At 43.4% G+C, this 25,150-nt stretch overlaps 1 protein-coding gene across 6 annotated transcripts in view; it reads right to left on the minus strand.

Annotated features, from left to right (window-relative positions):
* The window catches only part of ASH1L (ASH1 like histone lysine methyltransferase), a 65,262-nt gene that overhangs the window by 24,475 nt on the left and 15,637 nt on the right, over positions 1-25,150 (minus strand). For 4 of the 6 annotated variants that reach the window (XM_040618387.1, XM_040618388.1, XM_040618389.1 and 1 more), the window contains exons 3-6: positions 18,127-22,876; positions 11,605-11,706; positions 7,588-8,329; positions 6,274-6,453 (exon numbers count right to left, since the gene is read on the minus strand). In XM_040618387.1, the coding sequence (XP_040474321.1) occupies positions 6,274-6,453; positions 7,588-8,329; positions 11,605-11,706; positions 18,127-22,876 (5,774 nt within the window). The remainder of the gene's footprint in view (positions 1-6,273; positions 6,454-7,587; positions 8,330-11,604; positions 11,707-18,126; positions 22,877-25,150) is intronic. The other 2 variants (XM_040618390.1, XM_040618392.1) reach the window with 2 other exon arrangements.

Raw genomic sequence — 25,150 nt, forward strand, 5'->3', positions numbered from 1 at the left:
CAGATGTCAAACCACCTAACGCACTAACCTGTCTTTTATAAGCATCTCCTTTTGGCTACTGACAAACTATGGAAAGAAAAAACTGATGCAGTTATATTTAGTAGTGCAGCCCTGCAACATTCAGAGGAGACTTCTACATGTTAAATACATCGAAGATTAAAATTATGTTGACGCCTATTAAAGTTTACTGAAGTTTTTAAGGGATTTATTTTAATAACTGGACATACAACTGAAAGCCGACTCAATAAAAAAAGTCGCATTATTGTTTAACTAGTGAATGGAAAATGCAAGTTAAAACCAAATTTTGAGATACAGGATCAACAAGTGACAATAATTACCGAAGGTCAGAAACAGAACTGATGGAAGGCAATAATTTGTGGTTCATATACTCTTCTAACCTTTTCTGGATTTCTGGTACTTATTTCACACGCGTAACAGGTTGCTAAATTTTAGATAGCGAAATAAAAGCTAAGGCATACTGCTGAAATGAGGGCTCTGTTGAGCTAGACACTGTATATACTCTTTAAACAACCCTCCTTTTAACAGAGAGATGGCAAGGCTCTAGTTATTACGATACACTTGCATTTAACTTCATGTTTACAGCTGGACACACAGTTATCCTAATCAAAAAGCAGTAACATTCTCTCAGACCGTAAAGGTTAAGGTTTTAAATTATTATGACCCTTTGCTTAATGATGACAAGAAATAATTTCATTTCCTTTGGCAAACAAGAAGCTCCTTTGCCCACCAGGCAAAACTGATGTTCTAGAGGATTAAAAAACCAAACCAAAACCCCTCGCCCCGACAAACACTCCCCCTCCCAGCTCACGTCTTCTATCCTTCCAAGTCGTGCTGCAACGAATCACCAAGACTTGCAAAGAAAGGCCATCAAGTAACTGCTCACAAGACCTGGAAGGCAAGTTCTTCTCAAGAGGAAATAGAAAAAGGTATTTTCAAAAGGCAAGGTGTGAACTTCTATTTCCAAGAGGCAAGCAAATCCTTAAACCAAAGGCAGAGAAAAAAGGGAAACCATTCAATAGAAAGGTGACTTAATTCAAGCGAAATGTGCATCCTTCAACACCCACATATTCAGCGTAAAGGATGCCAAAGGAAAAATAAATTACGGTAAATAAACTGCAAGGAGGAAACCAGTGTGGAAAGGAAATGCAGAAGGCAATTATCTAAACCCACAAAATATAACATGAATTCCTTCGGGCACTGCAGGCACACCCGCCCCAGCCCCAGTCACAGAGAGCACTGGGGAAAGCACCTACCCTGCTTTCCTTCCAAACCCAGCGATGAAGTATTGTTAGAGGCATGTAAAAAACTGTTACGACAAATCAGTAAGCTGAACAAAGGCCATCAATAATTTAGGGACTTCAGAGGGAAAGGCTGAGATGTCAAAATAAAGCATAATTATTCATAGAAAAAGGGGATATACTAACACAATCAAGTATAAATACATGCAGTTTTATAAACAAAAATATGTTTGATTCTATGATAAATGCCATGCAAAAAAAGCCTCATGAATTAAAGAAGGCCCCTCTACACAACGAAGAACAGGCCCACATATTCTCCCTAGGAAGATGATGAGCTATTTTAGCTGGGGTCTCTGGGCAGGCAAGAAAGGTTCTGGTTCTGTGTTTAGCTGCTACCTGTGTAAGAAGACCCCTGCCTCTCGCTGTACCGAGGCACGCTGCCAGCCTTGCAGAAGCTTAAATTCAGTGTCAGGGCCCCCGAGCGCCACTAACACACCTCCGTGACCCTGAGCAGCCTCATGGGGGGCCTCCACCCATGGCCCCCACAGATCCCTTGGTGCTCAGCCCTGGGCACTCGCTCTGGGGTACCTCCTGGGTGCACCGATCTCCGGCTCAGCCGCAGCCACAGCCGCTGTGGATCTGCTGGTGAGCCATGCGCTGGCCTCCTGGCTTGGTCCTGGCCCTGCCTGGCAATCCTGGCGCGTGGCTGACCCCAGTTCCCATCACCAGACCTGATCCTGACCTGCCCCGTCACCGCAGACCCGTCTGGCAATCCGGACTCTTGGCTGACGCCGGGTATCGCTGGCTCAGGGCTGTGGGAGCGACAGCACGTTTCCTTTGCCGCTGCTCGGGTCCCGTCCCGTTCACGTCAATTTTTAACTAAGCTGGAACACCGGCTCGCCAGGTACACCTCGCTGCAGATGGCACTGGTCGCAGCAGTTCCCAGGACGGAACCGACTGTCCTCGCAGCCTCCCAGGATCAGCCGACTCTGCGCTGCTATCAAGGACAAGCACCTGCTCCTTTTTTCATACCACACTCCAAGATGTTCCTCTCAATAAGCAGATGCAACGATTGCTGCAGCTGAAAAGCAGAAGATCTCTCCAGAAAGCCAGGATCACTCTCTCCCCTTTCCAAGCAAGCCAGTTAGAACAGGGTGAGAACTCACCAGTAATCCCAAAGAAAGGACAGCTCCCAACATCTCAGGTTAGCGTACTTTCAACAGTAAGCTGGGGAGTACATTTCTGATCGTCTGACAGGCTGAAACATAAACCTGGGTGGATGAGAAACGCTTCCCTCGCTATAATCCGCTGCCTACAGTTGCCTGCTTCAGTTTCTGTAGGGACAACTCTCAAACACCCGTTTTGTAAAGGGTCCACCTACCAACAACGGACTAACTGGTCTCCTTGCAAGCTCCCAGTAACAGAGCAATGGCAAAGTTATTTCTTTGCTTAAGAGGAGAACGTTTTGTACCACTCTGCAAAGGCTGAAGGCCAGGACGTCAGAATGTCACTCTAAAGTCTCAGGCAAATCAAGAAAGTAACAAAGACCAGAACCACAGTCGCCTTTTCTGTACCTCCATTTCTCTATCCCTCTCCTTCCTTTCCTTCTGATGGAGTGTTCCATTTCTGTCCTGCCTCCTCAGCTTCTCCTTCTCCCTACGCTCTTACCCCCTTGGCTGGGATTAGTTCTCTGCAGAATGCACAGCTACATTTTTGAGGCGTGGAGCCCCGTTTTCTCTCACAGGCCATCGCTGGACAAACATTTTCAGTCAGTCTAAGCTGGCTTTGACGTTCCCCACCTTCTGCTGGTGTAACTGCTGGCGTGACTGCAGCTGCAAGGGTAACTGCACCAGCAACCTACAGTGGAAGGTGAGATTTCACCTGAATCACTATCCCAGCCTGGTTCAGTTGCCCTGGTCATGACGATGAGATGTGAAAGGAACAGGAATAAGCTACAAAGGTGAGGAGAAAGTAAAGCTGATTCTTTCAGTGCAATGTTAGCATATGCCAACTTAAAGCATTTGCTGAACTGCAATTAATTTTCAGTTCATCTGCACCATCGTTTTAATTCGGCTGGCTGATTTTTCAATAGGTTTCCTTCGAAAATGTTCAGGTGCCAACCCTTGAGTCACCCTGCAGCTCCACAAACTCTAACATCATCAAAATGGAGGCACTGTGGAAGCAACGTGCCCATCACGTAGAAGCGCCACGTCCCAGAAGAGCAAGAGGCTGCACGAAGCTGCACCGTTGACCAGCCGTGGATACCTAACCGTGTGTGGGATGCAGGTCGGTGTCCGTCACAGCAAATTCTATAGGTTATGCTTCCACAATGAGGACTCATATTTGTTATTACTGATAAAAATAGCATCTTATATAAAAATATGGTATTTCCCTAAACAATATGTAACATTTAACTTAACCTACTAATTGACTAATTATTATTTCATTTCTTTGGTGAACTAGACTTTGCACTCCTCTAGGAAAGGTGCTGCTGGGTAAACAGATAATGACTCCTGCACAGAATTTCCCTTTGTTTTCAAAGCTGCAGTCTTGTGCAACCACACGCTGAACTTTTCAGCAGAAGAGCTGTATAATTCTTCCAGTGGGAGCTGAGGATTCTGGAAAATTCGTGTGGAGGTTAACGTCAGATCAGCTATGCTGTCTACAAAATTACATTCAGAAATAGAGGTAGAACTGAGAGTGACTCCAGAAACCATTCCTTTTATTCGTAGTTCATTTGCAAGGAATCAAAATCTAAGCTTTCTTCACTGTGTTTTAATAAAGTTCCTAGACCAAGGTGAGTTGCAGTGAAATCCTGTTGTGGCAGACTACAATTCAAGTGGCTGCAGAGAAATAATGCTGCCTTCTCTCTTTTGACAGTAGACTAACACTGGCAATGACAGGGCAAACATTTTCTGTGCTCTTGTTTAGCAGCTGGATGTGACTGATGTAGACAGAGGCTGTGAACAGTTAACAGTAAACCTCAGTAAAACTTCCACTACTTCCTATGCCCTACTGGTGTTTAGGAAGTATTTAAGAAAGACAAAGCAGAGCAGACAAACGGTCTTTAAAGCAAAGTGTCTGCAAATGAATACTGCAAACAGAAATACAAGAAAAACAGGGAGTACAACACCCATTAATAGGGAACAGAGACTGTTTTAGTGGAGACAGTGATCAACGCTTAACTGTACCATCACTAGAGGGTGCCCTATGATTACAGTTGCATTTTTGTTCCCAACTAAGATCACTTTTCATACTCGTATAGCAGGAAGTTACATAAATAATGGGGTAACAACATGAACTTCTGCTCTCCTCTTGCACTGACGTATGTCTGACTGTAGTAGAACTGGAACAGCAAGTTAAATCAGCAGAAAACCCAATTATAAAAAGGTGACTATTGCTCTGCTGTTTAGGTTGCTGAACCAACTTAGTAAAGCAGTGACCCACTGCCAGCACAAAGGAATGGTGAGATCAGCCCTTCAAGCTGCACCTTTGCTGTAAGACAAGACACCCAAACTGAGACGGGCACAGTTCTGTCCTTGCCCAGCTATGCATTTCCATGCCTTGTTTCAGTATCAAACAAGTGTGCAGAGCAGCAGTACAGACTGTGTAGGCAGCATCTGCTTCCTTGGTAGGGTAGTTTCCTCAGCGTTCTTAAGCCCCTCAGGACACACATTAGTATTAGTGCAAGGGAAGCACCAGGCAAACGGGGAGACCAAGTCAGAGCTCTTCAAGCTCCCAGGGAACTGCAACATGAAAAGTGATGGTGAGGGAGGGTTGTAGCAGAGCTCAGCTACAGGGTGGTGAACTCTATTTCCATCATCATCTGCATTACCTACAAACCTTGACTTTCGCTTTCTGTATTCATACAATTTTTCCAATGACATGTTTGCTTACTGTCTATGAAATAAAAAGATCTTCCCTTGGCTGACTAGGACTGACAATGTAACTAATGTTTTATAATAAAGAAAAGAAGACTCTCTCCGGTCCTCTCCTACGGCAACAGACCTAATTTTTATGATACAGTATTTGAATGTTGCACGACTGCGTACAGCAGTGAGACCATCCAGATGCTAAAAAATTTAGCATATCTGCTTTCAAACTATTAGAAACACAAGCAGTCTCACTTTGATCAGACCTAGACCTTTGTTTCTTCCTTAGAGTCTTGATCCTTTCATTGATGCCTCCATTCTACTATGGAGAAAGAATACACCAGGAGCAGCCGATAAACTATACTAGCAGTCTCCCAGTGGTCTCTGCAACATTTTTAAGCGGTCTACAACATAGTGAGAAGGTGCCAAATCTTCTCTTTTTTTAATCTGTCAGATCACATTACAAGAGAAGCACTAATTCCTGACTTCAACACATTTGTTCAAATGGCTGCGGAAAACTTACGTTAACTACAAACAAAAGCCAAAGTGGGCTGGTATCAGAAACGGGGAGATGTCCACTTTCTAATGTACACTAGGTTGTGAGCCAGCCAGTGGAACAAAAAAAAAAAAAAAAAAAAAAAAAAAAGGAAAGAAAAGTAATAAAAAAAGAATGCTGGATTTTTATTCTATCTCACAGAAAATGAACTTCACTTAACTGTGAAATGAACAGAGTGCGTATCTGAAATTCCTTCACACCAAAGATGACCAGTTGTCATCAGTCAATGAAAATAGAAAACTAATGGCCCCTTTTATGTAGACACTGTACTCAGCACCTGAACACCTCAAGCTCTCCCAGCACATTTACTGCCATAATCATTAAGATTGTCGAATGAAGCTCTCCTACCTTCTTCAAGGTCGATAATCAGAAACGCTTTCAGATTGCTTGAGGCTGCTTTCTGACTGGGGTTACATTTTAAACCTTCAGTGGGTCAGACTGATAATTATCATGCATGTAATGTTTTCACAGGCTTGAATTAAGTTGATGGTTTTATTTTAGCTTCTCATTAGTAGCAGCTCTTTATGGCTGTAGTTGAAAAGAAACAGTTTCCACTGGAATATCAGACAGCAGCAGTATTACTTACTCTGTTGTTTTGTACACATCAGAGTAGAGCCCTGCCTTCTGGTACTTCTTCTTTGGGGGTCGAGGGGCTTTTTTCTCACGCTGGGCTAGAGAAGGCAAAGGCTGTTCAGGGTTTTCAGATTCATGTGGTTTCCCAAGGGTATCGTGTGGACTAGGAGGTTCAGCTACCGTCTCAGCAAAACTGGAAGAAAAAGTAAAGATTAGAGATTATCTCGCCATATTTCTTACCAAAAAGATTATCTTTCCATATTTCATTATTCCTCTCTATAATCTGGTCAGTAGGAAAAAAAAAGTCCATGCTTCTGAATTACTACATGCTGCAGCTATTTAAAAAAAATGCAATTCAATGATCATGATTGAGTGGTGGTTAAGCATAATTAAAAGAAATGTATGATCTTTTTATAGTAACGTTATTATTAATTATTGCAAAAATAATGTTGTTTGTACTGCTAATGTTTATCCCTTGGAGCCTCAGCTGAGTAATTTAGAAGGCGGCTTATGCTATCTGCTTTTGTACTATAAATAGCACGTGGTAAACCTTTTCTTAGCCTTCAGGAGAGCCATACAATATACTCTTCTGAATGTGTGGTTCCAGGAACTTTCTGTGAATTTCAATGCATATATTACAGTATTCATTTCTGAAACACCAATAGTTATTTTTCAGAACTTTTCTGAAAACACCCAAAGGAAGACTTCTGGAAGAGTTTGATCTGTTTGCATTGATGATTTTGGGGATAAGCATATGAAGATTAGACCAGAGACAGATTTCTGGTGTGGTCCTTTACTAGCCAGTGACTGCACAGGCACACACTTTTAACTCCCCCTTGCTGCTTTGGTTTTACTCTTTATTCGCTCTCAATCAACTGACCTCACCTTACATTCTGTGTTGCTTCTAAGTATTTGTTTGTAACGCATATGAGTAACACCCTTTAAGATCCCCAAGGCACACACAACTCTTACAGTTCCTTATTCTGCACATGATGAAGGAACAATCTTTGCTGTGGCATCTCATCAGTAAACCCGTTACCAACTCATTATTCTTCACTGAGACAACCATAAAATTTGCTTCGCTTGGGACACAAGCACAAAACCAACAGTTTTCAGTTACCTGAGACTCCATCCCATGCTGGGGTGCGTTCAGTAACTTACGAAGAGCCTAAGCTTATTTAAAACTGACATGCTGGTTCCCTCTAAACTGAACTCCTTAATAAAAACAAATGCAACAAGCAGAGCTTGTTAGAGTGGGATTCTTTCACCATTTGAAAAGTTATAAAATCAACAATGTACCGAGGGTACAAAATTGTAAGGAAATTACCTCTTATTGCTCTCCTGTTCATCTTCTGGTAACGACTTTTGCCGCTTCCTGGCTTGCTCCTCTGCAAGCCACCGCTTTCTCTTCCAGCCTTTTCGGTGATCTGTATTCAAGTTCACACTCTGCACTACAGCTTCAATCACATCTGTGATGGTATCGGGTCCAAGGTGTAAGGGACTGCTGCTTTCTTCTCTTTTATCTAAGTCCTGACCGACCAGTCGAGCCGCCTGGAAAGCTTGCATCGAAACGACAGCCTGCATCGGGTATTTCCGGGGCCTGCCTGGCCTGCGCTTCACAAAATTATTCCCTGTTCGCGACTGCCTTTGCAGCTTTTTGGCTTTCAGAATTTTATTGACGTGGTCAAGATTTTTTTTTGTTGCCAAGATCTTGTTATAATTGCACATCTTCCTAGCTTGTCGCTGCATGGCTTCAACCACGCTTCTCTTGAGATGCCGTGGGGAGTAGCTGTTCGGCAGTCTGTCTGACAGCAGGGAGATGCTATCGCTGCAGGAGCTGCTGGGAATCGCTGGAGCTACGAGGCTGTCCTGTTTCCCCAGACCTCTCTCTCTGTTGTGGTTTCGAGCAGGACTAGCTGACGGGGGCGCAGACACATTTGCAATGACTGATTCTAAGGTTTTGTCCAGAGTAGCTTGGCTGTCATGCTGCGCCATGCGCTGCAGTAAGCTATCCACTGAATCGTCAACCGCGGTGGCCAGCCTTGCTCCCCGGGCCGGTACTCCGATCACTGGAACACAAACATACACTGTAACAGACTCAAGATACCATCAAATAAGGCCAGAATTAAAATACAGTAGTTGGACAGACTGACAGCCTTTTATATCCTGTAACTGTCCGGAATGTTCAGCAACAAGAAACTAATTTCTCTAACGCAAGTTCTAATGGCAAAGGTTTCTAGTGATGTAAGTACGTGGAAAGTTTACATTCTGTATCATCAGTTTTAACATGTAATTGTTTAATCTTTATTCACACGCAGTCCCCCACGTAATAGCAAAGAGCAATGAGGGCATTTCCTACGCACATACAGTCCAGAACTCTTCTCAAGCTTCTTTCTATTCAACACAAATACTCAACAATTTCAACAAATTCAACAAAACCTCAACAAATATTCAACAAAAACAAAAATAAGAAAGCTTTTGTGCACAGAAAAATTAAATGCTGATGAAAAAACTGAGCAACATCTGAAATGCTTTAAACTATTTTTTCTTTTTTAGAGGTCTGGCAGTACTGAAACAACTTCTTCATTGCTCTTGAAGTTTCTCTATCAAGAAGACAAACATAATGATGACAGAACTGATCACTGCAATAAAGTATAAGCTTGGATAAAGGTAAATCAAAATATCTGGACAAAAGAGAAAGGCTAATTTACACAGAAAGTAAATAAAGTTAGATCTCACTTTTTAAACTAAATATTATATGCTTTAGAGCTGTGGACTGGTATTTGAAAAAGAGAACTTCCAGGTCAACCATATAGTTTGGAACAAATCCCTTTTTAATACAGCATAATCTAAGAGCTTCCTAAAGCTGCCTTGCTGGTTCTTAGTGATAACATTTAATTAGAAGAAACCCTGTTCTTTCTGGAATAAAATGGGTGCTGTCTTCTCATAAATATATCACAATTTCACATTAGCATTTACAAAACGTTACTGTAATTGTGGCCAATTATTTAGATTAGATCTACTTAAACTTAAACTAGGCTGTAGACTCAAAAGCATGTACTAGTGTAAAGGTAATGTTAAAGGAAAGGCAACAAAATTTTTTTATAAAAGGCTTTCTGTCACTTGACAGGAGGGAGATTATGCATTAGCTGACAAAGATAAAGCACAAACAGTTTAAAATAAATATTTTCTGTTCCTAGTTCTTACTAGTCCAAGTGTGGTACTCTGGAGAAATAAATTCCTCATTAAGATTCCAAAGTCATGAATTTGCAAGTGCAAATGAAAATGTGCTTTAGAGACTGCACAATTTAAAGAAGGAAGAATCAGCACAAGTTCTAAAAATCCTCCTATGAACAATTTTTCTTCCTACAGGGTGAAAAACGAACAGAGAAACACACTTGTCAGGTCACTGCTGTAAACCCACTTTGGAAAACCTAGCAACCTGAACAACTTCCAAAGAACTGGAAGGATTTACACTTTCGGCCTTCAATTCTAGATGAAATAATAAATTACCCTTTGTTTTCTTACGGTCTTTAAATACACACTGGGATGGAGCTGCGGGTTCCTCACAGAAACACCATCTGTTTAGCACAGTGAGCTCTGCAAACAGCTGCATCATCCAATGATAACCAAACTATACAACACAACGCATTTGGACACAAAGTCTAATGGATGTCCTTGAACTAGGATTTCTGTTTGGAAACTGATCCAAAAGGAGGGGACAACTGAAGGCTGAGATCCCCAAAACAGCTGCAGCCCCGGTCAGGCACACTCGCAGCCCTTGGTAACAAAGCAGCTCTCTGACAAACGTGCTGAAATCCCACATGCATTCCAGATCTACGGAAAATATAACAAAGACTGGTCTTTTCAGCTGCATCATCAGTTCAATGACTTTGAAGTTGATAAACTTGTGATTCATTTCATTCCTATGCTCTCCTGCACAGAATAGGCCTGAACTTTTAACACCTTCCTAGGCACAGATTCACACCGATGGCAGCTGCCCCTTTAGAATGAGTAAGTAAAAGAAAGTTAACAAGACAGAGAGGAAAAAGAGAGAATGCTTCTTCACTGCAAAGGACCTTCTTTAGTACAGGCTGAAAAAGCATCTGTTGCAAGTATCTGTTTAAAGGCAGGAGGAAAAGCAGTTTGGGCACATTCTTCCTCTATGGAAATCGTAACTAGTTCTGTAAGTACCAGCCCTAAGCATGTTTACTACAAATCTGTGATCAACTTCAGTGTCTAAGAATGTTTGAATGCTGCTAACAGGAGCTCTTTCTACAATCGGGCTTCTTACAAAATTAGTCAATGTTACAGACTTTTTTGTGTCTAATCGTAAGTAAGTTCACATTGCGTTTTCCTCAGAGGGACTGCAGACAGAGTCTGGTTTTACTACACGACTGACAACTTGCTGGGGACATACAGGAAATGAGGATTTTCACATCTTCCCTCTGACAATTTTGTCAACGGATTCAACAGTTTTGTAGGTGTGAAACCGTGACAGATAGCAATACGCATGCATTCACACACGGTGTGACTGCACAAGCCTGACCTTCTTAAAAAACAAAAGCTCAAAATGCAGCAAGAGGTGCATTCCCTTCCTCAGGAAGACGGACTTCCTCAAGCAGCAACCTGCACAGTACACCACCCCATAGCTGAGAAAGCCAGCTCCCTCAGTATCCTGTTGGCAAGCAACTTGATGATGCTTTTGTGCATCTGAGACTTGGTCCTCATTTGACAGAACTGATGAGAATGCCATCAGAGTTCCCAGGCTTTTCAGTACTTCCGTCTCTCTCCTACCATATGTTTTGACCTGCCCAGGTTCATTCACAACTGTATCATTAGCACTGACTGCTTGTCATCCTCCATCACCTTAGCAGGATTCACACATGCTGCGAAGAAAATGTAACAGCACACCCCGGTTTGATCCTAACAGTTATCTATCCAAGGGCAGAAAACCATCTGCCTTCAGAACAGTGCAGAAGTCAAGCTCTTCCCCATGGAGGAATTATTTTATAAATCTAATTCATTGACTAACTGTAGCGTCACAGGTCTTGCTAGCATTAAAACACTGAATTTCATGAAGACTAATTTACCCTGCTGAGGGACCAAACCCCATTCTGCCTTAGCTATGCTGCTGCTTCTGTACGCGCCAGCTCAAGCTTCCCTATTCTACAATCCAATGTGCAGCACTTGCATCCTAAAACTTACGTGAAAAAATTCAGTATCTCCACGAACATATTGCCGCTGTTAAAGTTCTCGTAGCAATGCTGTCTCAGCTGTCTGCAGTAGCACAGATTTTAGAATAGCAGTGGTCCCAAAACCAAGGCCACCAAATATTACTTGCCTGTAGAAGACGTGCTCTCAGATGTCGATCTCTTTCTGGAAGGGCTGCAGTTTGTGCTCTCTGACTGCCTCTGGGAAGGTTTGTCCTGTGTTGGCAAAGTGCCTGAAAAACAGATCAGGGAAGAGGAAAGCACACAAAAAAAAAAATATCAGTCTGGCAGTGCCAATACAACACGCTGTAGATACTAAAAACTCAGACTAAGATTATTCTTCTTTTTAGGAACACTTGCTTGCTATGATGCACATAGGTCGAGAAGGACAGAAATGGACCATCAAGAAGTAGTTTCTTAAAGGGTAATGTCATAGGTAGGACAGTAAACAAGCCATGAGGAAAAGCCATTTAGTATCACCAGTGTTCGTTTTTATGTAAAAAAAACCAGAAAAAATCCCCGTATTTCCTACTCTCATATGAACCCCCTAAGTTCATTCCTTCATTTTCACAGAACAGTTGACTTTGGAAAGGACCCCTGCAGATTACCAAGACCACAAACACTCTGCTCAAACCAGGGTCAACTAGAGCAGGTTTCTCAGGGCCACCTCGTTCAGTTGGGTTTTCAGCATCTCCAGAGATGGAGACTCCGCAACCCAGAGTTCAGTCACCCTTACAGCAAGACACTTTTTTCTTATGTAGGAACAGATTTTTTCTGTACTTCAGTGTGTGCTCACTGCCTCCTGCCCTGTCCCTGGGCACCACTGAGGACAGTGTGGCTGCTTCCTCTTTACTTGCCCCCATCAGGCACATGCACACATCGGTAAGATCTCCCTCGTGCATCCTCTTCTCCAGGCTGAACAATCCCAGCTCCCCCAGCCTCTCTCCGTATGACAGATGCTCCAATCCCTTAGTCAGCTTTGTGGCCTTCCAACTGGACTCACTACAGTGTGTCCATCTCGGTCTTTGTACTGCGGAGCCCAGAACTGTATGCAGCACTCCAGATGTGGTCTCACCAGGGCTGAGTAGAGGGGAATAATCATCACCCTTGACCTGCTGGCAATGCTCTTCATAATGCAGCCCAAGTATCCATTGCTCACAGGAGTCTTTCCAGCCCATTCCGCCAGCCAGTGAAGGTCCCTCTGAACAGCGGCACAATCATCTGTGCATCTACCGCTCCTCTCAGCTGTATCATCTGCAAACTTGCTGAGGGCACACTCTGTCCCATCATTCAGGTCATGAGAGAAGAGGTTAAATAGTATTGGACCCCGTATCGATCCCTGGCGTACACCGCGAGTCACTGGCCTCCAGTCACTGTGATCACGACCCTCTGTGCCTGGCAGATCAGCCGATTTTCAATCCACCTTGCTTTGTAAAAGCATTTCTCTTCCACTCCTCAGGCAGAACTGCTTCAGGTAAAGCACTACAGAAAGCTGAAAAGCTAGAAAAAAATTCTTAAGAAAAAGTACTTCTTTAGATTTGTCTCTTGCTACGTTAACTTTTCCTTTTTAAGATCCTGTCATAAAAAAAAATAAAAAATTCTGCTTCGGTCAGTCATGGCAAATATGTAAAAACCGCCAGGTCTAAACAAATGCTGGAGATGATTATCTACACACAAACAAGTATAACACATTACTGGATTTTAGGCACCTGCAAAACATGTTTCACTATATGTTCTGAATGCACGGGGCTTTATATTACTCGTTAAATCATTAGATATTGGCTTATCACTGCAAGGTATCATCAGGCAGCGGCAATCACAATTTTCATTAGTTAAGTTAAAAACAATTCTTGAAAGCTACAGAAATCTGATGACTACTGAAAGACTAAGGGACAAAACTGGGAATGGCATCTTTGTTGGTAACACAAGTAAAGACCTGTTTCTGTTTTCTTTCTTACATATATGTATTTACTTACCGTAAATTGTTGTACCTCCCTACAAGTTAAACTTTTAGAGGATCCCAAATACTCTTAAAAGCAAAGACAGTGGGATTTGTTAAAATTTCGTAGAAAATTCTGCATGTTGAAATTATGAAAATGTTGAGATATTAAAAATCCAGATACTAGTATAAAAAACCACGTAGGCAAGAATGCATGTGGCAAGTGTGGAATGACAATATGCACATCATTAAAATCTCTAGAAGATAAAAACTAATGCATACTCTGAGATATCATTTGTGTTAAATAAGCTTAGTGCTGCACATTTTGTCCTCATCTTTCCTTACTAATAGACTCCAAAGAAATGAGTGGGCCACTGAAGTTATGCTCTAAATCAAGGCCACAAATTAGCAACTCCGCAAATGACCATTTGCTTCAATGCCTGAATAGAGACCCTAAAGTACAGGATGATGGGAGAATCTTATAATGCACCAAACGGACTCACCAGAAGTCTTTAGGAAAATCTCTTCTGAGACCCTGTCCTGCCTCAAAGGTTGGGTATTTTTTTTTATCATGGGTGTTACTGTTTCACAGTGTGACACCTAAGATATGGCTGACTGATAGAGGAAATAATATCACTTTTCCAAATACTCTAACTTCTTGACAAGATAGAGGAATAGTTTTCTTTTTCTTTAACTCTTCTCAACACAGGCACAATCGTGAGGCTGCTGGACATTGTCCCAAGTCGCAAAATTATGTTTGTGGTGAAGATTGTCTGATTTTCCTGCATGGCATCCTGATGCTGGTGGGCTCTTAAAGAGGGCTCCTGTGCTCTCTGTTTCTACAACACGCTGGTAAAAAAGAAGTGGCAGCAGGGCTGTGCGGGGAGACTGCACGTGGTTGCTTAGTACTAGAAAGAGCAGTCACCTGGGGTTTTATTCCAGAATGAATTTTCCTACTGAGAAACTACAAGATGCATTGATTTCATAAAGTGTAGATTAACACAAATACCCTGGAACCTCAAAGAGAAAAAAAAAAAAAAAAAGAAGGAATTATACAGAAGGAATAACTGTTCTAAGCATGAACAGGCTATAACGGGGGGTAGGGGGGGAAAGAATGTGGGGGACCGGATGGCAAAGCTGTCGGTAACTGCCTTTGGGGCCAGATGATGTTCACGTCCTAGAGGTCTCCTTCCCGTCGCAGACGTAGTGCTCATTCCCTCGCGGACTCCAGCCCACCCCGGGTGGCAGCTACCGCTGCCGAGCTCCAGCCAGCGTTCCGGGGGGGGGCCTGTGGCAACGGCACCCCCCCCCCGAACCGCGCCGCTGCGGGCAGGGGCGGCCGCCGGGCCTCGGCCGCAGCGCAGCGGGACGCGGCGGCTCCCGCGGCACAGGCACAGGCAGCGGCCGGCAGAGGGCGCCGCTGCCCGACGGCGCGGCCCGGTGCTGCCGCCCCTGCAACGGGCCCTGCTCCGGGCCGTGCCCCGGCCCCATGCTCCCGGGCCGCGCTCCCGCCGGCCGGCCCCGCCCGTGGCTCAGCTCCCATCCCCGGGCCAGCGGCCGGCAGCGCCGAGCTTCACCCGCGTCGCCGCGGGGCAGGGGGTCCCACCGAGACGGCTCCGCCCGCGTGGAACAGCGCCGCCTGCTCCTGCGCGAGGGCCGCCGCCTGCCCCGGCCCGGCCCTGCCCCAGGCCTGCCCCTACCCCAGGCCTGCCCCGGCCCTGCCCTGCCCTAGGCCTGCCCCCGGCCCTGCCCTGCCCGGCCCTGCCCTGCCCCAGGCCTGCCCCCGGCCCTGCCCTGCCCTGCCCCAGGCCTGCCCCCGGCCCTGCCCTGCCCCAGGCCTGCCCTGGCCCGGCCCTGCCCTGCCCCAGGCCTGCCCCCGGCCCGGCCCTGCCCTAGGCCTGCCCCGGCCCTGCCCTGCCCCAGGCCCTTTCGCCTTCAGACGAACGACGGCAGTAACGACCTCAGCCCCTGCACCGCTGTCCGCCGAACGGCTGCCCGTGATTTTCTTTCCCTTTCCTTCCAGGAACTGTGAGCAGCACACCCAGACGGATTTATAATAATCTATTCGTAACTTGAAATAACCCGTGGTGTGAAGCTGCACAAATTTATTGAAGACCACTGCGAACATTGGATGAACAGGTAACAGCATCCTACGAAAACCTTAAAGACGAAACATCAGGACCTGGTGACCTTCGCCAGCACAACGCACGTGCACGCCACCTGCACGAAACGCCTACAGCATGTAAACTTCTGTCTCTATGAAATACCGGCCTTCGCTAGAGCCCTGTTTGCCAAAAGATGCACGTTTCTAATAACATCTTGGACACGGGCTACCTCTGAAAAGCACCACCTAGTACCATAGAAAGAATTGGTTGAGTTCATTCAATCAGGCAAGGTTCAAAAGTCTATGGAAAGGAAGCGTATTTTCCATATGGGATACTTTGAAATAAACTATCATGAATATCCCCTACATATCGCTCAGCACAATTTCAGAAGGTATTCTCCGATGCTGGTCTCTGACTGCTCGTTGTAACTGCTCTGATTCAGCGTTCTCTCCACCATGCACCTAAATTGCATGTGGTTTAATAAATAAACAATCTTTGATGCATCGCAGGTTTTTTCTCCATCTGTACTATTTTCTGAAGTGCACAAAAACATCTGAAGTCTTTCATGGTAATAGTTTCAGAATCACAGTTCAGCACTACAGTTAAAAACAAAAAACCAAAACACAACATGCAACTTGACACCCATCTTAAAAAAAAAAAAAAAAAAAGCCAGTCTTTTTACTTTGCTGGGGCCTTTTACTCAAACGCAGTTTTAAGTTTTCAGATGCACTGCATGCACATGACACAGGGCACTAGGAGCTCCTTGTGAATGCGATGAATACTGAGCTGAAAGCCAGCCTCACAATGAACACAGCTGGTTTCCATTGCGGGAAATAGACTCACTGAAAGCGATACACGGCATCTGAGGAACCAGTCAAACAGACTGTGAGAGGGAGAGCGATTCAGAACCTCCACCAGCAGGTTTCAGCTTAAAACATCTCTGCTTTTTCCCTTAATTAGGTTGTTCCTCATAAAAACCCAAGTCAGATCATTCACTGTAATGGAAATCCTCAGGAAATTCCCAGAACTGCACAAGCTACCACAACCAATTCTTCACTTCTCTGAGCCAAATTTAACCCTTTTGGTGACCTAGTGCTTTGAATTTTTCTTTCCATGGCTGCAGGAGAAGCAATCTCATGCTTTATTGCTTTCTCCTGACTGCCCCCTGCCCCAAGCAGTTTTAGTAATATGAAATAGTATGAAGGAATATGAACTTGTAGAAGAACCCAGCTACATCCAACTGCCCTTAAAATAAAGAAGCAAAATGCTACCCCCTCAAATGCCAAAATAAAAAAAAAAAAAGAGAAAAACCCCTTCCATACATATGTGGCCAGAGCAGGGAGGTGGCAAGAGGCATCAGAGCAGGAGTATCACAAGAAAAGGAGGAAGATGGGAGTAAGGAGTGTGAGGAGGTATTTATTCATTACTGGTAGCTGTTTTTTTGCTTGGCTCTTGCTCTGTGAAATACATCACAAGTGCTTTTTGACAAATGATATAAATTTCAAGGGAGAGTGTAGGTATGTGTTGGAGGGAGGGGAGAGAAGCTATCAGACTTCCTTCACACATCAGAAGTAAGCAAGTCAGAGCACAAGCCACACTTTTATCTTTCGCAGGTTATCTTTGTTATGTGGTCTCACCAATGTGTCCCTGGCAATTAAAACAGAAGTGGATAAAGTGTGAAAACTATTCCCACAAACATCTGTAATAATAAACTACAGCATGAAGTGACACTTAAGGCAGAAGGGAAAGCAATGTATAATATAGTTTCGTCAAGTCTTGAATTTCACATTAATTTTTTTTTCTCCTTAGTATTATGCAAATAATTGTGATCTTACACAGTTTCAGAGTGGAGGTCTTTTCCTTAAGCAGCAACCCTCTGACAGCATCACTGCAATGTTCTGCATATACAGACTGAGCTAGCTCTGTTTCAGTTTTGCTTGAGGCTATGTAAGGTGAGTTTCCCAACTATGAATAAAGCAGTGATTACAAGGTTTGGTCTTAGGCATTCCCACCATCATTTAGCAACTGTTCTGAGGTACTGCTAGAGGCCGCAACTCAAGGATCAAAAGCTATGCTGTAGCAAAGATTATCAAAATAACTAAAATGGAGATACAAAAAGAAAAGGAAACATTTTCTTAAATGGAAAGGTTATTCACAACAGTAGCACCAACAGCTAGTCTAAACCAAATCAACCAAACTTCAAGACAAACAGAAACAAGGCTCTTAAAAGTATCAAAAAACACACAAAATTTTAACTCATTTCTCCAGAAAGTTAAAATTGCAAGGAAAAAGACCTTTTCATGAGAAAGCATCCTTAACATAACTTTATATACTGCTATAACAAAGCAAGGAAAATCTGGTGGGAAGAGGTACTTACACAATCCCATAAGCAGCTCTGGAGGAGACACGATGTTAATCTGTACCAAATGCTGCATGGAACAGCGCTTTACCAGAATAGAGACGCTTGCGAAAGCAAGAGTAGTACTGAAATTCAACACTGAAAGAGTCCTACCAAGCCACAGCTACACCTGCCATCCCTTTCTAGCGCATGTTTGGTAGAACAAAATAGCAAGATTCAAGGGAAGTACGCACAATGAGAGCTCCCTTACCTGACAGCGGCTGTAACGCCTTTTCAATAGAAGGCAACGGTTCCTTTCTGAGAGGTCGATTTAGCGAGGTGTCTTGTGCACTGAAGAGTCCAGGGCTGTCAGTTAATTTTTTACGTCCATTGGTGCTGGTAGAGTTTGTGACTCTGCAGCTGCCTATTGCACTTGTGAAAAGATTTGTGTGTTCATCGCTGCTGGCTGGCTCAGAGCTTGGAGTAAATCCCCCCAGGGACAGACCTGGGGAATTTTCTGAACAGTCTATCTGTAGCGGTGTCTGCAATCCCAGTGCTAAAGAACTAGACTCTGAAGGCTCTCTCCTGACCCACTGTTCATCTCTGCTTAGCAAACCCTTTGAAGGTGACAGGTGTGGACAAGACATATGACATCTGTGTTTCTCTTTATGTTTGTACCTCTCACCAACAGCCTCCTTCCCAAATCTGTAGCGCTTCAAGGACTCCAGAACTGTTCTAGAAGAGCTATTAGCTGTTATAGTGTCCATGGAAACCTGTGGTTGTTCAGAAGAACGATGTTCTCTGTGTTTGTGGCGATGTCTATGCTTATGTTCAAGCATCCAGCCATAAGCCATTTCAGGTGGAACACTGGGGTACGTGCTCATTGACAAGAGCGGAGTCCTACTTGTCGTGAGGAAAGCCTCCTGGCGTAGCAGTTTATGTTTCTTCTTGTGATATTTGGTGGGATTGAGAAGCAAATGGCCTGTATGCATGTAGGAAGGTGGTGGCAGGGGGGTAGTAAAAGAAGGAGAAGGCGGAGGAGGATAAAGAGTAGGAGGGTACCTTCCATAATAACCTAAGCCTATGGGAGCAGCTGCAAGGGGAGACGGAGAGTAAGGCATGCCATAAGAGGGATAGAACCCAGTACTGGAGAGAGGAAAGCTGAGACTATGCATAAAAGGCATTTCTGCCATAGCCTCCCGCATTTTTGGAGGCCTGCCTCTCTTTTTCTTTAAATCGGGTTTTCTAATGTAGTGCAAAGGATCTAAAGGAAAAGTAGGATGGGTATAGAAACTATTGAAATTTATCCTAAAAATGGTAGGCAGTAAATCTCGGGGTATAAAATGGTGACTTCTGTGGGTTATTCTAATTTCACTTAACCGACTTATTAACTCTTCTAATTCAGCAAGGAAATCTGGGTCCTGCCTACCTCGAAGCTGAGGATACTTCTTTTTCCTTTTTCGCTTCTGTCGCTTCATTTTGTCATAACTAAGGTAATCATGACTGCGGCGCTTACATTTGTGTTTATGCTTTTCTTTTAGATTACTTAAAACGGTGGAAGTTTCAGGTGGAATAAGGGAAACATGATCAAAGGAATGCCTTTTCTTCTTTTGCCCACAAAACTTCTCCGCTCGATCTGAAGTACTGTTGTTATCTGTTCCTATTCCACTGTCGCTGGGAATCGTCTCATCGCTGTGAGACTCGCTTACCGGGGAAGGAGTGGCTTCTTTCAGGGATGTCAGCTCACTCAAGTGAGAAGGAGAGTTTGGCAGCAATGTAGGTGGAGATAATCTCCTCCTTCCCTTAGCAGCTTTTTTCATTGCAAGTGTCTGAACAACACTTCCTTGTCTGGAGTGTATGTGTAAATACGGCACTGAGCTGGGCTCAATAAATCCTGCATCGCTGCTGACAGGGCTCTGTCCCCCGCTCACTGCAGAAGACTGGGAGCAGACTGGAGATGGAAGAATCTCTGAATTATTAGCTGTTGAAGGCAGCAAATGGGGAAGTACTTGTCCTAGTGATGTACCAGGAGCTTGTTGAGCAGACTTCTCAAGAACTGTCAAACTGGCAGAGCTGCTAGTTAAAATGCCGTTCAGCACAGCTTTAGGTTTCCTTCCTCTCCTTTTTCCTATATAAATTGTTCCTTTCTTGCTGACGTTTATTTGCTGGCCTAATTTTGAACCAAATGTGGCAGCAAGAGTTGACACTGTATTGTGGAGTTTAGATTGCACTTTCCCTTTGTTATTTGGTTCCACTGTACTAGACAGAATCTGATTCAAAAGCTTCTTTCGCTTCAGAGTTTTCATTTTATTTATTTTTCGAATAATTGTTTTCATTAACTGTCCATTATTTCTCTTGGCAACTTTTCTGTCTGAGTCTACTTCCAAATCAGTCATGCTACAAATATTAGGTTTTTGGACTTCTTCTGGCCCTCGGAGCTGGTCCTTTCTCTCAAAGAAATCCCCAGTTCGATGCTGATCGCTCTCAGACCCTATCTTGCTCGAGTTATCTGTTCCAACAAAAGGTGCCACAGAAAGAATAGGTGGCTTCATTTTAATTGATGACCTGATCTGTCTTTTAGGTCTCCCTCTCTTTTTAGGAAAAGGTTGTCCTGATAAGCTCTGTTTTAGGGAGGGAATTTCTACTTCAGGCTGCAAAATGGGAGGTTCTTGCTCTTCTTTTGACTGCACTGAAAAGACTTTTGATGCTGGGATCTTTAGAGTTCTTTTGGGGGGACCTTCGAGCTCTGGCATCTCCTTGGATTTAGGTCTTCCTCTTTTGGGTTTATACATGTCAGGTAAGAAATCATCTGACATACACAAACTGGAGGGTTGTTTGTGAGTGCTGTAGAACTTTTGAGTTTGCTTTTCAGTCTCAGCTAACAGCGCAAGAGACTGTCCATTAGCTTCATTCAGTTTTGGCAACTGATGTTTGACAAATTCATGCTCCACAAATGAAGAAGATCCTATGTTTTTCAAGAATTTGGCCTGCTCCAAATTACTGCTTGATAGTGCACTGTATGAAATGTTTTTAAAAAGCTCTGACCTTTCTAGTTCTAGACCCTTGGGAGGTCGACATGTGTTTCTTGACACCACCTTAGTCCATCGTGGTTTCCTTCCTTTTCTTTTCTTTAAAGGTTTTGACTGCTGAGAAGTGCTCAGATTTTTCGCTCCTTGGCAGGATTTATCTGATGCAGCTATTGCACCAATCTTTAGGAACTGCTTGCTACTAAACAAGCTTGTAAAGCTAACCACTGAAGGGGTGACAGTAGCATGAATGCTTGTTTCAGCTGCCAAAATGGGCTTTTTCCCTGTAGAAGGACTAGTTCTTGAAGTTTCTACGTAAGTAGCTTTTGAATCATTTAAATCCTTATCAGCACCTTTAAAATCGGTGCTCAGCGTATGGTTCAATGTTCTGTTTATATTCAGAAGTGTACTGTCAGAAGAAAACTGAGTTTTGCCAATCTGATCTGAAATACCTTCCAAGAGATCTGCTGTGGAACTTAAATGCAGCGGGTTAGATGCTAACTGTGAAGACGTTGTTGAGAGGCTCCTGTTTAAGGTGGTAACAGACACAGTGGGTGATGGCGATGGGAGATTTCCCTCTCCTACTGCACTAAATGGGGACTTTGCTGTCGATACATCTGAAGCACCTCCTGTTCTGAAGTCTGGTGAAGTGCAATATACGGGAGGCTGTTTTTCATGCTTAGATGTTTCATAAATCCCTTTTTCACTGGTTGAGTAAGCATCCTGTGGAACGCAGATTCCTTCATTAAACATCTCTTTGCCTACATCAGCAATTTCTTTCCGAATTGAAAATTTGTCCAAGATACTTTCTTTATTCTGTCTCATAATATGCTTCTCAAATGTTTTGCTAGCAGTATTTTCCTTCAATAAATCTGTAGTCTCATGGCTTTCAAGGCTACTGAGGTTTGAATTGCAAGGAAGCTTAAAGGGCTCCGCGGCAGGCGCAACAGAGTCTGCTTTCAGAGTTCCAGAGTCCTTGTTAACCAAACCAACCGGACTGCCGATTCCTGCTGGCTTCTTTCCAGAGTCCTTGCTAACCAATCCCACTGGATTGCTAATCCCTGGCATCTTCCTCCCAGCATCCTTGTTAACTGGCCCCACTGGGCTGCCAATCCCTGGTGTCTTCCTTCCAGAGTCTTTGTTCGTCAGAACTGTCGTATTGCCAGTCCCTGGCATCTTTCTCCCAGAATCCTTGTTAACCAATCCTGTAGGACTATTTATTCCCAACAACTTCTTCCCAGCATCCTTGTTAATCAATCCTGCCGGAGTGCCAATCCCTACTGGCTTCTTGACAGACTCCTTATTAGTCAATCCAGCTGGAGTGCCGATACCTGGAAGTTTCCTCCCAACATCTTTGCTGATCAATCCAACCGCAGAGCTGGTCACTGGCTGTTTCTTTCCAGAGTCCTTGCTAACTAACCCAGTCGGAGTGCTGATCCCTGGTGGTCTCTTTCCAGAGTCCTTGTTAACCGATCCAATTAATGGGCCGATCCCTTGTGGCTTCTTCCCAGAGTCCTTGTTAACCAATATGGCTGCACTACCAATCCCTAATGGCTTCTTCCCTGAGTCCTTGTTAACCAATCCAACGGCGATACCAGATCCTGGCAATTTCTTTACCAAATCTTTATTAACTAACCCACTCGCAGTTATGGTTCCTGGTAGCTTCTTCCCAGAGTCTTTAACCAAACCAGACGCAGTTCCATTTCCAGGCTTCTTCTGCTTTGTTTTGGAAGACTTTGAAGGAGGACAAGTTGCAATAAGTTGAGCCAATTTTTCTGTTACCGTTGTTGCTCCGTTAATTTGTGTTCTATCCTTTAAGTCAGAATTATGGCTACTGGTAAGAGTCGGAGGAGATGACTTTATATAATCTGTCATTTCAGAGTGCAATGGGGAAACTTTCTTAGATAAAGGATTTGTTTCTACTTGTATACCTTCTTCCACATGTAATTCAACTGTTGCAACTTCTCCAGCTTTCTTGTACGACTTTGAAGGGTCCTAGAAGTTAATAAAAAAAATAAACTTTAGGAACAGAGCACAAAGACTCAGAGTAACACTGTTATCTTTTTATGTTGAGGTGATGAATACCTGCTTTTGATAATATGGTGACTATATAAACACATGCTTCATGATCCTATTAATTTTAAAACAAATATATTTCAGTGGACATGTTAAGGCTTTCCTGATGTTAAATCAAACTTGCTCCCAGTCCTGAAATATAAACCATTTAATCTGTCCTCCAATTATAAACATTCTCTAAAAATACTGTTGGTGTTTATGAAAAAAAAACAAACCAAAACCCCCAAACAAAACACTAACAATTATGTATGGGGCTAACTATATATAGTGCGATAGCACGTGAAGATCTCACATGCTTACAAGCAGCTGAGCAACACACTGCAAGGGCAGGCATCGTGTAAACCTGTCCAAGCAGAGCTCCACCAGTGCTTCTCAGTCTTGTCCCACGATATCCTCCAGCCACTGTAGTAACAGGTTCTCCTCACAGCAGACTGCTGATAGTACTAAAATAAGTCAAATTCTTCTGTGGTTTGTATGGGACGGGACGGATGGACACACACCACACACGGCCTAAATGAAATTTGTGAAGTCATGTTCAGTTCTGACCTAACCAGATTTGAGATGTATTCTGTAAAGTTTAAGAAAACCTGCAACACTCAATAAATCCTATTAGGAACATCTCAATAAATTAATCTTTTATTTTGGAAGGACATTTTTCCATACATACAGTGCCCAGCACATCTCTGAAACGCATGGGATACACTCACCCCAAGCAGGGGCTAAGAAAGGAAGACTGATTGCTTATGGGATAATTGCATATGCACACTATTTGAAAACCTACTGGGATCTACTATCTCAAGCATAAAGGGCAAAGGGCATCAACGCCACAACTATTTATCCCTCTGCAGTAAAAATTAGTAAAACAATTGGATGGCACTGTACTTGATTACAGTCAAGTAATTACAGATTTATCAAATTTTACAAAACGGTAACTATGGTTGGCCATAGTTATGCCGAAGAAAGATATAGCCTGGATTCCTTTGCAATCATTTGATAAACAGCAAACTTTGGTGCTGATCATGAACAAAGTACTTGTTCGGTAAGCTACACCAGCATGGCTTAAACAGAAGGCTGCAAGCTGGATTCAGTCTGGCAGTTTCCTGGAGATGGGAAGTAGCTGCTTGGCTAATGCGCTGCCTCAGCTGTCAGAGCCTCCGCAGCGCACAGCCAGGCACTCCAGACCTCGAGCGGCTGCCTTCCCGCAGGCACGGAGCAAGAGGTGTGTTCCCTGCTGCCCACATCCAGGCCTGGCACTTAGGTGGAAACTATCGAGACAGCAGGACACACAACCTGACTCCAAATCTGGAATCTGACCAATTCTGCTGATGCTCTTGGACATACCTGGAGTAGACTCTGAGTGCTACAGATATTAACTAAATAGTATTAGTCTTTCTGATCAACCTGAATGAAAACCTCCATAGAGTTACATCCTCTTTTCTATGGTCTTAAGTTTTGAAATGAACTTTGGAACTAAATTTTAATCTTTGTTCAGTGGGCTTCAGACACATTTGAAAAATTCACCTAAATACTGACTTGGGAATTCAACTCTTCATTCCTGTATTTGCTGAGCCACCTGTGTATACACTCTCTTCCTTCTTCTTTCTCCTATTTCTCCTGTATAGTCTGCTACCTTACTAGACAGCTTCTGTTGTCTTCTCATATTTTACCATTTCTGAGTATCAAATGCTTCATGTTAGGCTCCACTTTTTCCTAACCACTCTTGCTTCCAAACAAAGAGCTTGGAAGCTTTATTAAGTATTTAAATAAATACATACATGCATACATAAGAAAACCCTTCGGAACACTTGCTTTGATCTAAGTAAGATGCCAAGATTTTAAAAACATGACTTCAGCATCAAACAAGGATTCTTTGAAAGCTGAAGGCATTTGCCCTGGAAAATTTTTTTCTCGTCTAGGGTGAGTGAATTTTCCAAGCACACTGAAAATTATTTCAAAGAACATGAAAAACAAACCAAGAAGAGCCTATTTGAGATGACAGACAAGAAGTCAAAAAAGTTTGTAATTCTTTCAGCATTTTAACCCAAAAATTTTTATATGAGAAATAATTTTTTCCCCCATAAAGCCACTTAATAATCAGTATGATTAACAGAAGCATTTTTTGGGATGGTGGTGGTGTTAATATAGAGATCTTGATCAAAATATCTAATCTTCAGAGAAAGCTGTGCTCATCTG

The sequence above is a fragment of the Falco naumanni genome, chromosome 20 (assembly GCF_017639655.2).
Source record: "Falco naumanni isolate bFalNau1 chromosome 20, bFalNau1.pat, whole genome shotgun sequence".
In the NCBI taxonomy this organism is placed as follows: Eukaryota; Metazoa; Chordata; class Aves; order Falconiformes; family Falconidae; genus Falco; species Falco naumanni.